At 37.3% G+C, this 18,291-nt stretch overlaps 1 protein-coding gene across 3 annotated transcripts in view; it reads right to left on the reverse strand.

The window, feature by feature from the left end:
* The window catches only part of NIPBL (NIPBL cohesin loading factor), a 191,342-nt gene that overhangs the window by 115,360 nt on the left and 57,691 nt on the right, over window positions 1-18,291 (reverse strand). For all 3 annotated transcript variants that reach the window (XM_061129942.1, XM_061129940.1, XM_061129941.1), the window contains exon 2: window positions 1,078-1,220. In XM_061129942.1, coding sequence (XP_060985925.1) covers window positions 1,078-1,141 — 64 coding nt within the window. In that variant the 5' untranslated portion in view covers window positions 1,142-1,220. The remainder of the gene's footprint in view (window positions 1-1,077; window positions 1,221-18,291) is intronic.

The following is an 18,291-nucleotide window of genomic DNA, read 5'->3' on the forward strand; positions in this document are numbered from 1 at the left end:
ACTAAGAATTAAAGTTGCTTACCAAAAGACTAAGTCCCTAAAATACTGCACTACACTAACTCTGCCAACAAAGGTCCGTCTAGCCAAAGCTATGGTTTTTCCAGTAGTCACGTACGGATGTGAGAGTTGGACCATAAGGAAAGCTGAGTGCTGAAGAATTGATGTTTTTCAACTGTGGTTTTAGAGAAGACTCTTGAGTGTCCCTTGGACAGCAAGGAGATCCAACAAGTCCATCTTAAAGGAAATCAGTCCTGAATATTCACTGGAAGGACTGATGCTGAAGCTGAAGCTCCAGTACTTTGGGCACCTGATGAGAAGATCTGACTCACTGGAAAAGACCCCGATGCTGGGAAAGACTGAAGGCAGGAGGAGAAGGGGATGACAGAGGATGAGATGGTTGGATGGCATCACCGACTCGACAGACATGAGTTTGAGCAAGCTCTGGGAGTTGGTGATGGACAGGGAAGCCTGGCGTGCTGCAGTCCATGGGGTTGCAAAGAGTTAGACACGACTGAGCGACTGAACTGAACCTCAAGTGAATGACAATGTTAAGAAACTTAAGTCTTCAGGGTAAAATAGGCTCCTGACATCTGTGACAAACTCCAAAAGATTACCAAACATGACATCCAAAATAAACATCACTAAGAAATTAGATTAAGTGGGGTTATCAAATTTTCTTCTTTGAAGGGCAGTTTCAGTTACATTTCCATAAATGCTTTTTTAAAAGTGTGTAATAATTCCTATATGCAAACCATGTTTCTTCAGTTTCAATTTTTCTTAATGATTGTTTCATCTTCTCTATCTTTACTTTTACATTTATCCCTTTCATGTAAGACCATTAAACAAACACAGACTACCATTTCTTAATGGGTCCTTAGGATGAAAGAGAAATTAAGGTCTTATTAGTTCACTAATTTTGTTACTTTCACACTTATGCCAGTAAACCAAAGAAAAGAATAATGTGTCATTCAAAATCTAAAATCTTTACACACTTTGTGTTATTTATGACACCACCACCAATTATTGTCATAGTCTCTTTAAAAATCAATGTCAGAGTAGAACATTAACCAAACTTACGGTCTGTGAGACTAGCAATCCCCGCAAGAGTAGTGATGGGGACATGGGGCATATCCCCATTCATCCTGAAGTTCTGGAATGGTGTTGCCTATGAAAGTACTTAGTTCAGGTGCCAGCTGTCATTACTTCCCATTTCCCAAACACTGCAACAAAAAACAGATAATTATTTGTAACAATATGTCAAATATATTAATACTAGGGAAATGCTTAAAAAATAAAATGTTCTGCTTTCTTGCATGCTCAAGCTATAATATATATAACAGTAACAGCCATCGTGCATATAATATTTACTGTATGTTCACAATGCAAAGTGCTTTGTATGCAACAACACAGTCCTCACAACAACGAAGTAAGGTAGATACTATTTTTTCCTGCATTTTACTGACTAGAAAATTAATTTACAAGGAATTTCAAGTAATTTGTGGGGCAAAGGTCAGAACCTAAACAATGTGGCTGTATTACTGGACAGGGATACTCAATTTTGACAAACACTATTTTCTTTTTCACATCATAGATACATAAAATTTTATCTTCAACTTGCCTTCCTGGTAAATAATGTGCACATTATTAAAAGATAAGTCTTCAAACAATAAAGGCTGGAGAGGATGTGGAGAAAAGAGAACCCTCTTGCACTGTTGGTGGAAATGTAAATTGATACAGCCACTATGGAAGACAGTATGGAGATTCCTTAAAACACTAGGAATAATACCACCAGATGACCCAGCAATCCCATTCCTAGGCATACACCCTGAGGAAACCAAAATTGAAAAAGACACACGTACCCCAATGTTCACTGCAGCAGTACTTACAATAGCTAGAACACGGAAGCAACCTAGATGTCCACTGACAGATGAATGGATAAAATTGTGGTACATATACACAATGGAGTATTAGTCATAAAAAGGAACACATCTGAGTCAGTTCTAATGAGGTGGATGAACCAAGAGCCTACTACTCAGAGTGAAGAAAGAAAGAGATAAGTATTGCATAATAACGCATAAATATGGAATCTAATAAGATGGTACGGATGAATTTACTTGCAGGGCAGCAGTGGAGAAACAGACATAGAGAACAGACTTATGGACATGGTGAGAGAGGAGGAGAGGGTGAGATGTCTGGAGAGAGTAACATGGAAACTTACATTACCATATGCAAAATATAGCCAATGAAACTTGCTGTATGTCTCAGAGAACTTAAACAGGGGCTCTGAACCAACCTAGAGGGGTGGGATGGGGAGGGAGGTTCAAGAGGGAAGGGACACAGGCACACCTAATGCTGATTCATGGTGAGGTTTGACAGAAAACAACAAAATTCTGTAAAGCAATTATCCTTGAATTAAAAAATAAACAAAATTTTTAAAAAGACATGTCTTTATTAAATAGCTTCATAAACAGCAAACAAAGAGTCTGCTCTACATCAATTATCTAAGATACACTGCTGAAATAGAAAGCTGAATTGTAATTTTTAAACAGTTTCAATACTTCTCTTTTTTTAAGAGAAGCTAGTTAGTAACCTTCAGGAGAACCTCTGAGTTTCTTGAGTTATAATCTTCAAAACAGTGTAACGATATAACATTAATAACTCCCCTTACTCATACATCTTAATTCAACTTTAAAAATTTAAGTTTTTTCTTAAAAATAGTGAAAGTATATAAGTAGGTAAAAATAAGAATTTTCTTTTTCCTCACTTTCATTATAAATATACTGACAAAAGTTCCTAAAACATATATGTATGATTACTTCTGATGAATGTCTGACATAAAACTTGCTAGCAGCAGTCCATTGGAGGGAAAAGGCATAAGAAACAGTATAGGGAAGATATAATTACTACTGGCTATCCTTTTTTAGTAATGAAAAATTGGCAGGAATGATAACAACATTTATCCAGCACCTACTATATAATAAAAACTGATATATAAAACACTTTAAATGTACTCTCATTCAACTTTTATATAAACTTGAGGTACTAACACTCCAGGTAAGTGAAGTCACTGATTGTTCCAACTCTTTGCAACCCCATGGACTGTAGCCGCCAGGCTCCTCTGTTCATGGAATTCCCCAGGCAAGAATACTGGAGTGGGCTGCCACTTCCTTCTCCAGGGGACTTTCTTGACTCAAGGATTGAACCCATGTCTCTGGCACTGCAGGCAGATTCTTTACTTTCTTCACTGTCTGAACCAACCGGGGGGAAGCCAGGGAAGCTCCCGAACTCAGGCGTTTCTAATCTTATCTTACATTCTCAACCATATATGAAGGACATCAAACTGGGAGGTATCTACAATGCTATGACAGAAAAGACAAACCAGTAAAAAAAGGTAAATGAAATGTTCCTCAGAGAAGCAAAATGCTTGTTTAAGGTCTCACAGCTTGTAAACTGACCTATAAAAGTTTGGACTTCTAGTTCAGTGTTCTTTATGCTATGCTGTCTTACAGGATTATATTATTTTGAATAAACCAACATTTTATATGTGTGGACTATTTAGCTAGTTAGCACTTTTCCTTCCTTGGTAATACTAATTTTTCCTTTCCATTAGTGAGGAAGGTGGGAGGGAGGGCTTAAAACTATTATATTTTTATTGTCTCAGTTTATATTACATTTAATAAAATATGCTGCCTCAAATTATTTTGGGAAATAAGTAGAATATAAATCCTAAGCAGCTAGGTAAGTAAATAAGTAAATCTGTCATACTACATATAGTACAATATAATTTAAGACTGATTCCTTTATCACAAGATGATTCCGTATACAATGGGATCAGAAATGCAAAAATCAAACAATGGTCATTTTATTTCTTTCTAAATGAGGCTAAGGTCTTAAGGAACTATAACATTTAGATGTAGGTCTCAACTTTAGACCATAACACACTTGATGATATATCATCAATTGAATCTAAAATGTAAGAGAAAATGTTTTAATGTTAAATCACTGAACAGTCCACAAGAGGGCACACTTTCAACTACTACAAAATTTTTAAATTGACTTTTTTTTTTAACTAGTCCAAAGACTGGCCAGATTCTTCTGATATAATCATTCAATAGCACTAAAAGGCAACAGATTCTGAAGTTTGTAAATTTTTTTAACACATACAAGCAATTTTTGGGTGCATATAAAATATAAGAAAAGCCTGAATACATGAAGACTTCTACAGTAATATTAAATGATAAAAGCAAGTAATAGGTTTATCATTCATCTTCGTCCTATTGCTACTGCTAAGTCACTTCAGTCATGTCCGACTCTTCGCGACCCCATGGACTGCAGCCTACCAGGCTCCTCCGTCCATGGGATTTTCCCGACAAGAGTACTGGAGTGGGGTGCCACTGCCTTCTCCCCTTCGTCCTATTAGCTATTTGCAATTGTCTGCCCTTAGAATCTTTTAAAAAAAACTCTGGTTACTCTGATTTTTTTGTTTTGATGCCACAGTAAGTTTAGTAAATAGTAAACATCTATCATCTCATACAAAGAAATTTTCTTGTGATAAAAACTCTTAAGACCTACTTGCTTAACAACTTTCATATATAACATACAGCAGTGTTTAATTATGTTTATCATGTGGCACACGACATCTCTAGTACTTTATCTTGTAACTGGAAGTTTGTACCTTTTGACTACCTTCAATTTCCTAATCCCCCATCGCCCCCACCCCCTGCAATCCCAGCCTCTCTCTGATAACCACAAATCTGATCTCCTCCTCTGAGTTTGCTTAGTTTTGAAGCATAACTGATCTACAACACTGTTGGTTCCTAGTATACAACGTAATGATTTGGTATTTCTATACATTTCAAAATGATCAATGTAGGAAGTCTAGTTACCATCTGTCACCACACAAAGATATTACATTATTATTTACTATATTCCCCACACTGTACATTTTATCCCTATGCTTCATCTATTTCATAACTGGAAGTTTGTACCTCTTAATCTTTCTCACCTATTGCACTAATCCCCCCACCCATCTCCCCTCTGGCAACTACCTGTTTGTTCTCTGCATCTGTAACTGTTTCTGCTTTCTTATGTTTGTTTGTGTTTTCCTTTTAGATTCCACATACAAGTGAAATCATATGGTATCTGTTTTTACCTGACTTATTTCATTTAGAATAACACCCTCTAGGTCCATATGCACTGTTGCAAAGGACAAGATTTCATCTACTTGCATGTTATCAGCCATAAAAAAGAATGTGTGTGTGTGTGTGTGTGTGTGAATAGGTACATATCTACACTACATCATTTTTATCCATTCACCTATCAACCAGCACTCAGGTTCCTTTCATACCTTGGTTATTGTAAATAATGTGATGAACACAGGGTATATGTATCTTTTCAAATTAGTGTTTTTGCTTTCTTCAGATAAATACCCGGAAGTGGAACTGTTTTGTATGGCACTTCTGTTTTTAATTTTTTGAGTAACCTCTATACTGTTTTCTACAGTGGCTGCACCAATTTACATTCCCACAAACAGTGCATGAGAGTTCTTTTATCTGTTGACTTTTTGATAAAAGTCATTTTGATAGCTGTGAGGTGATTTTTCACTGTGATTTTGAACTGCATTTCTCTGATGATTAGTGATGTTGAGTATCTTTTCACGTGCCTGTTATCTTTAAGTCTTCTTTAGGAAAATACCTATCCAGGTCCTCCGTCTGGCTATTTTGATCCTAATGTGACAAGTCCCTAGAAACAATGAATTCTTTAAGACAACTCAGTAAAGAGAACAAATATGTTTCAGGTACTTTAGGAAATTATTCCACTTCAACAGCTTAAGATCATTACTTAAAGTACCGAAAAGAATAACTGAGAAAGAGTACATGCGTGCTTGTGCTTAGTCGCTTCAGTAGTGTCAGACTCTCTCTGAACCTATGGACCATGGTTTGCCAGGCTCCTCTGTCCGTGAGATTCTCCAGGGAAGAATACTGGAGTGACTTGCCATTTCCTTCTCCAAAGAGCACATAAAGATGTACAAAAAAAATCATGATTGCTCATGTATAATGCACATTAATGATCTTTATTCAAAGAGGTCATTTCCAACAACCTTCTTCTCTCTCCTGTGCCATCAATTTTCCCTCTTACTGGATCATTCCAATCAGCATATAAACATCTATATGTTGATAACTGCTACTATTCCCCAAAAACAAAATAAAAAAAAAAACCCTTATCTCATATATATCCTCCATCAAACTGCTTCATTTTCTGCTTCCTTTCACAGCAAATTACTTCAGTTGTCCATATTCACCTCTAATTCTTCTACTTTCTCTTGAGATCACACTGGGTTTTTATTCTCATGATTCCACCGAAAGTCTTACCATGGTTAGTAATGGCATGAATCTACATTGTTAAGTGCAATGGACAAAACTCCTATTTCATTATTTGACCCAGCATTCAACAGAGTTGATTAATCTTCTGTTTTCACAATTCTGTTTTCCAGAACAACATATTCTTTTGGATTTTCCTCACAGGACAGGCCACTCCTAAATCTTATTTTGGTTCCTTCTCATCTTCCTGTTATACCTATACTGTTAATCTCATCTGATCTCAAGATTTTAAAATAGCACCTATATGCTGATAACTCTAAGATTTATATCTCCTACTGTGACTTCTCCACACATACAATACACTCAATCCAACTACCTACTCAATATCTCTGCTTTGAAAAAGCTGGCTTGAAACTCAACCTTAAAAAAACTAAGATCATGGAAACAGTGACAGATTTTATTTTCCTGGACTCCGAAATCACTGTAGACAGTGATTGCAGCCATGAAATTAAAAGATGCCTGCTCCTTAGAAGAAAGCCATGACAAACAGTGTATTAAAAGCTGGAGACATCACTTTGCTGAAAAAGGTCCATGTAGTCAAAGATACGATTTTTCCATAGTCATGTATGGATGTGAGGGTAAGTCCATAAAGAAAGAAGGCTGAGCACCAAAGAACTGTTGCCTTCAAACTGTGGTGTTGGAGAAAACTCTAGAGTCCCCTGGACTGCAAGATCAAACCAGTCAATATTAAAGGAAATCAACCCTGCATACTAATAAGAAGGACTAATGCTGAAGCTCCAATACTTTGGCCACCTGATGCAAAGAGCCAACTCACTGGAAAAAGACTCTGATATGGGGGAAATTGAAGGCAAAAGGAGAAGGACAGGATGAGATGGCTGGATGGCATCATCAACTCAATGGACACGAGTCTGAGCAAATTCCAGGAGATAGTGAAGGGCAGAGGAGTGTGGTGTGCTGCAGTCCATGGGGTTGCAAACAGTTGGACTCGAATTAGCAACTGAAGTGCAGGTCTAGAATAGAGGTTGGTAATCTTATTACTGACTTCTGAGAGCATTAATTATATGCTTTAGATAAAAGTTCTTTATTAGATACTATTTGCAAATATTTTATCCTTATCTTTTGCCTTTTCATTCTCTTAACAATATCTTTTGAACTTTTTATGAAGTCCAACTTAGCAGTATGTTTTTTTATGATGGTGGTGGTGGGGTGTGACTACAAAGAGACATGCAGAAAGTTTCTGTGATGAAAATGTTCTGTATCATGGAGGGATGTTGGTTATATGAGTATACCCAAGATTTCTATTTCTCAATATATATATTACCAAATTCCAAAATACTACAGAAGTAATAATACTGCTACTAATAATTTAGCAGTGGTTACAGAATGAGTGGAGGTATAGATGAAATTAAAATGACAGCATGTTGATTACTGTGAAGCTAAGTGATGGACATCAGGCATTCATTACACGCTCCTGTTTACCTTTCATGTCCTTAAAGTCTTCCATAATAAACAGTCTGTTTCATATGTACCTTGCTTTTTCTTTTTTAAAATTTCTTTGGAATAATTTAAAATGTGTTAACTTTCACATTTTAGTTTAATTAAAGGAAATTTTTTGTTGGGTACAAAATATCATCTCATACTTAGGTTAGGATTAAGTAAAGCCTTTCTTTTAACAGACCCATTACTGCTAAACCATGTGATATGAAGTGAATGTTTCTATCCCCCCCCCCCACCCCATTTGTATATGGAACCCTAATCCCAGTATGATGGTATCAATATTTGAAAGTGGGGCTCATGAGAGGTGATTTAGGTCACGAGAGTGAAATTCTCACCAACAGGATTAAAGTCCCTACGAAAGAGACTTCAAAGAGCTCCTTTGATCCTTCCACCATGTGAAGACACAGCAAGAAAATGGCCATCTATGAACCAGAAAGTGCATTCTCACAAGACACTGAATCTGGCAGCACCTTTATTTTGGACTTCCCAGCCTCCAGAACTGTAAGAAATAAATTTCTGCTGTTTACAAGCCACTCAGTCAATGGCTGTCGTTGAAGTTGCTAAGTCATGTCCGACTCTTTGTGACCCCATGGACTGCAGCACGCCAGGCTTCCCTGTCCTTCACTATCTCATGGAGTTTGCTCAAGTTCATGTCCACTGAGTCGGTGATGCTATTCTTTTATAAGAGACTGAATGGTAAGACATCATGTTTCCCTCAGGCTTTATTTCTGTAATTGGTATTAAAAAAAATACAAGAATTTAAGAGATCCAAATATAATAATTAAATAGTATAACTTATGAATGTGAAATAACCATATTGGGATAATTTTCAGGGAAAATAACCTTGTAAAAAGTCAATTAAGACTAGTAACAAACAACTCCTTAGTAAGGAGCTAAACTTCAAGATTATTTTAAATAGCCTGATTTATAGGAAAAGAAATAATAAAAACAGAGAAAAACAATTTCTTACCCACATTATCTATAGTGCTTAGTCGCTTAGTCATTTCTGACTCTTTGTGACCCCCATGGGCTGTAGCCTGCCAGGAAGCCACTAGGGAAGCCCACATTATCCACAGTAACCTTTTTAATAATTTCCACTACATCCTTCCCACTATGCTATTTTATAGGATGTAAATATGTAAATTGGGCTTTCCTGGTCACTCAGATGGTAAAGAATCTGCCTGCAATGCAGGAGACCTGGGTTTGATCCCTGCGTCGGGAAGATCCCCTGGAGAAAGGAATGGCTGGCTACCCACTCCAGTAATCTTGCCTGGAGAACTCCATGGACCAAGGGTAAGCATGTTATTTTTAAAATTTAATAAGCTAATATTCAATAAACTAATCATAAAATACAGATTTTCGTCACATCAAATGGCATATCCTTTCTATACATAAAATGAAAAAATACTTAGTTGTTTAAATTCTGTCATTATCGGTCAACCTATTAAGAAAAATGGGTTTCTAAATTTTAAGTGAAGTTTCTGATTTATATGATTAGTTCCACAAAAGTAAAGTTACTATGAAACACAGATTATTAAAAAGAAAACATTTTTCTATAAAATATAAAACATTAACTATATCCTGAGCTAGAAGGTTAATAGGAATACAAAATGTAAAAAGATAAAAGGATTCTGTGTGTTATAAAGCAGCAGCCCCCAACCTTTTTGGCAACAGGGACCAGTTTCATGGAAGACAATTTTTCCATGGACTCGGGAGAGAGGGGATGATTTCGGGATGATTCATGCACATTACATTTATTGTGCCCTTTGTTTATATTACTATTAGTATCAGTTCCATGTCAGATCATCAAGCATTAGATCCCGAAGGTTGGGGACCCCTGTTATGGAGGACTTTCATGGTTGTCTGCAAAATCTAGGAAAACTGATGGGGATAGGGGAGGTGTGCAGAAAAGAGGGATATAAAAAAATAGTTTTCTCAAATAGTATTTTGACACAAGTCAATATCACAAATAAACACAAAAGCAAACTAAACTTAAAATGGAACTGAAACACTTTCAATTTCAATCAGAATATTGAATTGCCTGGAGCTGAGGAAGCAGTTTGGCTTCTCTTTACCAGTACTTGATAATATTACGTATGCTTATCAGCAGGTAACGAAATTTTTAAGTGACTCATCTCCTTTTACTTGATGATCTGACTTCTTGATTTTTAAAACATTAAATCTTACATATTCACCATCATGCATTTAGCACCTACCACCTAGAATAGGATCTGACAGTGGGTTTTGAGCATAATGTGGTTTAAAAAAAAAAAAACACCCCAAACATGGTTAATATCCTCATAGAGCTTAGAGAATCCATTAGTAGTGATATTATGAATAATCACCATGTGACAGATGATCACATATTTTGATAAACTTCACAACAATAGTAATGGATGATACTCAGCATCTACTATACACCTGGAATTGTTCTAAGGGATTTACATGTTTAATTTCATATTAATTTATATTTAGTTCATCTTTACATATTTGAATTCAGTTAATCCTTATCCTATTTAACAGGGAGTATTATTAACTTAAGATAATAAAACCTGGGGCATATAAAGGTAAGTAATTTGTCCAAGGTCTGATTCCAGAGTCCCTGATCTTAATATTTTGGAGTCCTTGCTCTTTTCTAAATGAAAAGAACTGGGCACTTGGAGAGACAAAAAGACTGCAACCAAGTTTATAGTGAAGGGTGGACAGTAACAATGTCTCATTAAGGAAGTCTCATTAATATGAGTTAGACAGGAAAAAGGCAAAGAAGAAATGGGAACAGGGTGGGGGCGGTGAATAGCATGCCCAAGTCCCTACAGAATGACAGAGCCAAGCACAAAGGAAAAGGGGATTATGTTGCTGTACACAATGATGGACTGATACAAGACTAAGGAGAAAACGTACATATAAATTAGATCATACCTAGCCTAACAGACCAGGTCAAAGCACTTTTGATGTCAAACCATGCCACTTAAAAAAAAAAAAAAGACCCTGATGCTGGGCTAGATTAAAGGCAGGAGGAGAAATGGATGACAGAGGACGAGATGGTTGGATGGCATCACTGACTCAACGGACGTTGAGTTTGAGCAAGCTCTGGGAGTTGGTGATGGACAGGGAAGGTCCATGGGGTTGCAAAGAGTTGGACACGTCTGAGCAACTGAACTGAACTAGCCGTTTACAAACATACCTTAGTTACTGAATTCAGCAACTGTAGTTCCTTAATTTTTTGAATCCATTTCTCTATTTTCATAGAGACTCTATATTCTCCTTAAAGATACTAACTTGAATTCAGTTCACTGTGTTTACAAAATTAAGCATGGATTTAAAAGACTAGAAAGAAAAATGGTTTGTCACAAATACAGTTTTTCTACTACTCATGTCACATGTGAGAGAGTTGGGCCATAAAAAAGGCTGAGTGTTGAAGAATTGATACTTTCAAATTTTGGTGCTGGAGAAGACTCTTGAGAATCCCTTGGACAGCAAGGAGATCAAACCAGTCAATCCTAAAGGAAATCAACCCTGAATATTCATTGGAAGGACTGATGCTGAAGCTGAGGCTCCAATACTTTGGCCATTTGATATGAAGAGCTGCACTGGAAAAGACCCTAATACTGGGAAAGACTAAGGGGAGCAGAAGAGGGTGACAGGATAAGATGGTTGGATGGTAGCACCAATTCAACGGACATGAGTTTGAGAAACTCTGGGAGATAGTGAAGACAGAGGAGCCTTGTGTGCTGCAGTCCATGGGGTTGCAAAGAGTTGGACATGACTTGCAGACTGAACAACATCAACAAACTATGAAAATTACTGCCTCAGAATAAACTTTAAAACATAAAACTGAATGCTAAGTTAGAAAAACAAAACAAAAAGTAAAACCAAAAAATGTTTCTTGTGTGAAATAAACTTATGTTCATGCAAAAACCTGCACATCAATGTTCATAGCAGCATTATGTGTAATAGCCAAAAACAGGAAACAACCCAAATGACCTTCAATGCATGAATGGCTAAACAAGTTGGTAAATCTACACCATAGAATGCTACTTAGCAATAAAAATGTACCAACTATTCATACATATAACAACTTGGATGAATCTCAAGGAAATTATACTGAGTGAAAAATGCCACTCTCAAAAATATATACTGTATGATTCCATTCATGGGATACTCTTGACATACCAACATGAGGATGAAAAGCTATCAGTGGCTGCAGAACCTGGAGATGGGGAAAGCAGGTATGACTGTGAAGCCACAGGACAAGAAGGTGGCTCTCGTGGTGACAGAGCGGCTCTCTGTACTAAGCGGGGGGGTGGGGTGGGGGGTGGGGGTGGGGGGGGGTGGTGTCACATGTGGCTAGTCGTCTGCGTGCGTGTGCTCAGTCCCTCAGTCAAACGACGTTTACGATAAAAGTATACAAAAACACACACAAAGTGCATGCATAGCTGGCTAAATCTGAATAAACTGGATTGTACAAATGTCAATTTCCTGGTTTTGAAATTATAATACAATGTTACTTTTGTTGGAGGTTGGATTAATAAGGGTATACATGATATCCCCATACTCTTTTTTTTTTTTCCGCAACTTCCTATGAATCTGCAATTATTTCAAAATAAAGAATCATTAAAAGCCAATTATAGTCTGTGGGTTCTAAACAATACCTAGTTCATTCACTTTATGTGCTTTTATTATTGAATCAAGTTAAAAGTTCTGATAGTTGATTTAGAAATTTTGCAAAATAATTTATAAGCATAAAGTTTTTTTTTTTTTTAGTTTTTCCTGAAGGCTTCTTTTTTAAAAATTTTTCTTAGTTGAAGAGATAACTTTTAATTTTGATATAATTTCAAGCTTACAAAAAGTTAACAGAGTTACACAAAACTGCTATACAAGTACAAGAAACTGCCATAACTTTTACCCAGATTCACCAACTGCTTACCTTTTGCCCTGTCTGCTTTACCTTTCACAATCCCTTCCTCCTCCTGTCCTTCTGTGTGTATTTGTGTATCTCCCTGAACTATTTCAGAGCAAGTTGGAGATATCAGAGTCCATTTCTTTCAATCCTTAATTATTTATTTCCTGGAAAAGTCAATTTTCATTCCAATCCCAAACCAGTCAATCCTAAAGAAAATCAACCCTGAGTATTCACTGGAAGGACTGATGCTGAAGCTGACACTCCAATACTGTGGCCAGCTGATGAGACGAGCCGACAAACTGGAAATGACCCTGATGCTGGGAAAGACTGAGGGTAGGAGGAGAAGAGGGCACCGACTCAATGGACATGAGTTTGAGCAGACTCCAGGAGATACTGAAAGACAGGGAGGGATTGCAGAGTCAGACACCACTGAGCAACAACAAATGTATTTCGTAAGAGCAAGAACATTTTCTTAGATAACAAGAAGCCAATCAAAAAAACTATGAAATTTAACATTTATAAAATAATATCTAATCCCAGGTCCCTATTCTATCCACTGTCCCAATAATATTCTTTTTTAACTGTTTTTTCCCCTTGGTTCAGGAATCAACCTATAATCAAATATAACATTCAGCTGTCACGACTTTAAGTCTTCTTGAATTTATATTGCTTCTGGGTACTTTCTTCGCATTTATTGACTTGTTTGTATAATCCATAGATTTGGAATTCCAGTGATATATTTTTAGTAGGTATTATCATAGACTCCTAGTGCATTATAACAGGAAGCATCTGATACCAGTTTTTTGTTAATTTGATGATGTTAAAGATGAGAACATTTTAAAGATGAGAACAAACGTAAATGAATAGCAGAAAGTATAAAAATTAATTAAGATGTAGACTCAGTATTCAAAAACAATTTGTCATCATTCAAATCATTCAGATATAAAAGCTATAAAATGGCACTTAAACGCACAAAAAAAGTATGTTCAGCACAAAAAAAGTATGTTCAGCCTTACCGTTACTATGAGAATTAAACTACAATGAGAGCAAGTTTCTGAATTCCAGCCAACCTGATAAATGAGAAATGTTAACACACTATTATGGATGCTGTTGAGAAACAAGTACTCTCATACACTGCTGGCTAAAATGCAAAACGTAGTTTAATTTGGCATATATAACAAAACTACATGGGCTTCCCAGGTGGCACTAGTGGTAAAGAACCTGCCTGCCAATGCAGAAGAACAAAGAGACAATGGTTCGATCCCTGGGTTGGGAAGATCCCCTGGAGGAAGAAATGGAAATCCACGCCAGTATTCTTGCCTGGAAAACCCTATGGACAGAGAAGCCTGGTGGCCTACAGTCCATGGAGGTCACAGAGTCGGACACGACTAAAGTGACAGCACAGCACAGCACACACATATACATTTACATAAACTTTTGACTCAGTAATCCCATTTCTAGAAGCTGACCCTCCACAGATATGTAGAACATATGCAAAATGTTAGTCATTACAGTGCTATTTGCAATATAAAAATTTGAAAACAATCTAATGTTTCAGCACAGGAATCTGACAGTATAGTACATACACATCATGGAATACTATGCAGCAGTTTAAAAGAATGACAGCTATGAACTGAAACGGAGTAACTCCTAGGAAAAACTAAGTGAAAAAAACAAGGTACAAAATAAATGTATATAGAATGCAATCTTTCCTGAATGAAGGAGAAATGAGAATATATATAGGTACTGCTTAACTATAGAAAGAAATCAGGAAAAATAAAGTTGAAAGTAATGCAATCATTATCCCTAGGGAACGTGGGAATGGGATTGTAGTGAGACTCTTGAGTATACCTTCCCAAAACCTTCCCTATTGGGTTGACTTTGGAACTATGTAGAAGTTACATTCAGAAATCAGTATTAAATGGAAAAAAAAAAAAAAAAGCAAACTGTAAAATCAAACACAAGCAGAATAACTATATAATATAATCATCAGTCCTGAATATCCATTCATCATCCCTGAATATTCATTGAAAGGACTGATGCTGAAGCTGAAACTCCAATCCTTTGGCCACCTGATGCGAAGAGCTGACTCATTTGAAAATACCCTGATGCTGGGAAATATTGAAGGCAGAAGGAGAAGGGGACGACAGAAGTTGAGATGGTTGGATGGCATCACCGACTCAATGGACATGAGTCTGAGTAAACTCCGGAAGTTGGTGATGGACAGGGAAGCCTGGCGTGCTGCAGTCCATGGGGTCACAAAGAGGTGGACAGAACTGAGCGACTGAACTGAAATGAATAACATCATCACACACAAAAAAATTTAATCCAAGTAATTCTCACCACAGAACTCTGACTGTATAAAATTACTGAGTGTGGTGGGTTGAACTGTGAGGCCTCCTCCAAATATGTTCACCTAAATCAATGAATATGACCTCATTTGGGAAAAGGGTCCTTCAAATGTAAGAATCTCAAGATCATCCTGAATTTAGGGTGGACCCCAAATCCAATAAATGTGTTCTTATGAAAGACAGAAATGGGAGACACACTGACACCTAGTGAGGAAGGCCTAGTAAAGATGACAGCAGAGACTGGACTATGCAACCACAAACCAAGCAATGGCTGGAGCCATGAGAAGCTGGAAGAGAAACAAGGAAGGGTTCTTACCCAGAGCCTCTGCAGGGAGAAGGAGACTGTTAACACCTTGATTTTAGCCCCTAGAACTGTGAGAGAATAATATCCTATTGTTTCAAGCCACCAAAATTACGGTAATTTTTTACAGCAGCCCTGGTAAACTAATACACTGGGATATATTCTAAGGACAGAAAAGATTAAAGAGTACTCTTAAAATTTGCCTAGTGTGTTTTATTTTGGCAGTGGTGTTGATATAGGAATTCAAATACAATATATTCTTAGAAATCAAGTGAAGAACACCTTCCACTGTATCACTATTGAAATCTGAGAACTGTTATTATTATTTATTTCCATAATTAACCTCAGTAAAAACATCTACAAACTTAATTCCAAAGTCCCTTTCCTCACTTTTAGTTTACTTTTATTTATATATTCCTATGTTCCAACATAAACTGTCCATTCTTGCCAGACTGATCTTTTCAATGATTCCAAAATATGTTTATCCTCAAACCTTCCATGAATACATTTCCTTATACTGTTTTTTCCTTTCTATACCTAACAAATTCTACCTATTCTCCAAGCTCCACCTCTTCTTTGAAATCATCCTCTACTATTGTGCTTCACAATCTTTTTCTTTAATGAACTCGTGTGTTACATGTATCTAAGGAAGGATGCGTCCATGCATCAGTTCAGTTCAGTTCAGTCGCTCACTCGTGTCTGACTGTTCGCACCCCCATGGACTGCAACACGCCAGGCCTCCCTGTCCATCACCAACTCCCGGAGTTTACTTAAACTCATATCTATTGAGTGGGTGATGCCACCCAACCATCTCATCCTCTGTCGTCCCCTTCTCCTCTTGCCTTCGATCTTTCCCAGCATCAGGGTATTTTCAAATGAGTCAACTCTTCGCATCAGGTGGCCAAAGGATTGGAGTTTCAGTTTCAACATCAGTCCTTCCAATGAACACTCAGGACTGATCTCCTTTAGGATGGACTGGTTGGATCTCCTTGCAGTCCAAGGGACTCTCAAGAGTCTTCTCCAACACCACAGTTCAAAAGCATCAATTCTTCGGCACTCAGCTTTCATCACAGTCCAACTCTCACATCCATACATGACCACTGGAAAAACCATAGCCTTGACTAGACAGACCTTGGTTGGCAAAATAATGTCTCTGCTTTTTAATATGCTGTCTAGATTGGTCATAACTTTCCTTCCAAGGAGTAAGCATCTTTTAATTTCATAACTGCAGTCACCATCTGCAGTGATATTGGAGCCCCCAAAAATAAAGTTGGTCACTGTTTCTCCACTGTTTCCCCATTTATTGCCATGAAGTGATGGGACCAGATGCCATGATCTGGTCTGAATGTTAAGCTTTAAGCCAACTTTTTCACTGTCCTCTTTTACTTTCATCAAGAGGCTCTTTAGTTCTTCACTCTCTGCCAGAAGGGTGGTGTTATCTGCATATCTGAGGTTATTGATATTTCTCCCAGCAATCTTGATTCCAGCTTGTGCTTCATCCAGCCAAGCGTTTCTCATGATGTACTCTGCATGTAAGTTAAATAAGCAGGGTGACAATACAGTCTTGACGTACTACTTTTTCAATTTGCCAGTCTATTGTTCCATGTCCAGTTCTAACTGTTGCTTCTTGACCTGCATACAGATTTCTCAAGAGGCAGGTAAGGTGGTCTGGTATTTCCATCTCCTGAAGAATTTTCCACAGTTTGTTGTGATCCACACAGTCAAAGGCTTTGGCGTAGTCAGTAGAGCAGAAGTAGATGTTTTTCTGGAACTCTCTTGCTTTTTCGATGATCCAACGGATGTTGGCTATTTGATCTCTGGTTCCTCTGCCTTTTCTAAACCCAGCTTGAAATCTGGAAGTTCACAGTTCACGTACTGTTGAAGCCTGGCTTGGAGAATTTTGAGCATCACTTTACTAGCGTGTGAGATGAGTGCAAATGTGTGGTAGTTTGAGCACTCTTTGGCATTACCTTTCTTTGGGAGTGGAATGAAAACTGACCTTTTGCAGTTCTTTGGTCACTGATGAGTTTTCCAAATTTGCTGGCATATTGAATGCAGCACTTTTCACAGCATCATCTTTTAGGATTTGAAATAGCTCAACTGGAATTCCATCACCTCCACTAGCTTTGTTCATAGTGATACTTCCTAAGGCCCACTTGACTTCACATTCCAGGATGTCTGGCTCTAGGTGAGTGATTACACCATCGTGATTCTCTGAGTCGTGAAGATCTTTTTTGTACAGTTCTTCTGTGTATTATTGCCACCTCTTCTTAATATCTTCTGCTTCTGTTAGGTCCATACCATTTCTGTCCTTTATTGAGCCCATCTTTGCACGAAATATTCCCTTGGTATCTCTAATTTTCTTGAAGCTATCTTTAGTCTTTTCTATTGTTTTCCTCTATTTCTTTGTACTGACCGCTGAAGGCTTTCTTATCTCTCCTTGCTATTCTTTGGAACTCTGCATTCAAATGGGTATATCTTTCCTTTTCTCCTTTGCTTTTAGCTTCTCTTCTTTTCACAGCTATTTGTAAGGACTTCTCAGACAGCCATTTTGCTTTTTTGCATTTCTTTTTCTTGGGGATGGTCTTGATTCCTGTCTCCTGTACAATGTCACAAACCTCCGTCCATAGTTCATATTTAGGGTGATGACATCAGGGAGTCATAGCTGAACGTAATCAGATGATCTTAAAACAATGATCTTCATATGTTAGGCTTATTAGCAGCCTCATATTTGCTTTTATTGGTAAAGGAACCAAATTTTAAGAGAAACCTACAGTTAAAATCTAGAATACTTCTTCCTGCTTCCAGTATAGTATTAAGGAAAACAGAAAAATTAGTTAAGTGTTTACATAAATTGGTAATTTAATATCCTTGGAAAAATCTAGGGGCTTCCCTGGT

Source organism: Dama dama, chromosome 25, assembly GCF_033118175.1.
Source record: "Dama dama isolate Ldn47 chromosome 25, ASM3311817v1, whole genome shotgun sequence".
Classification (NCBI taxonomy): Eukaryota; Metazoa; Chordata; class Mammalia; order Artiodactyla; family Cervidae; genus Dama; species Dama dama.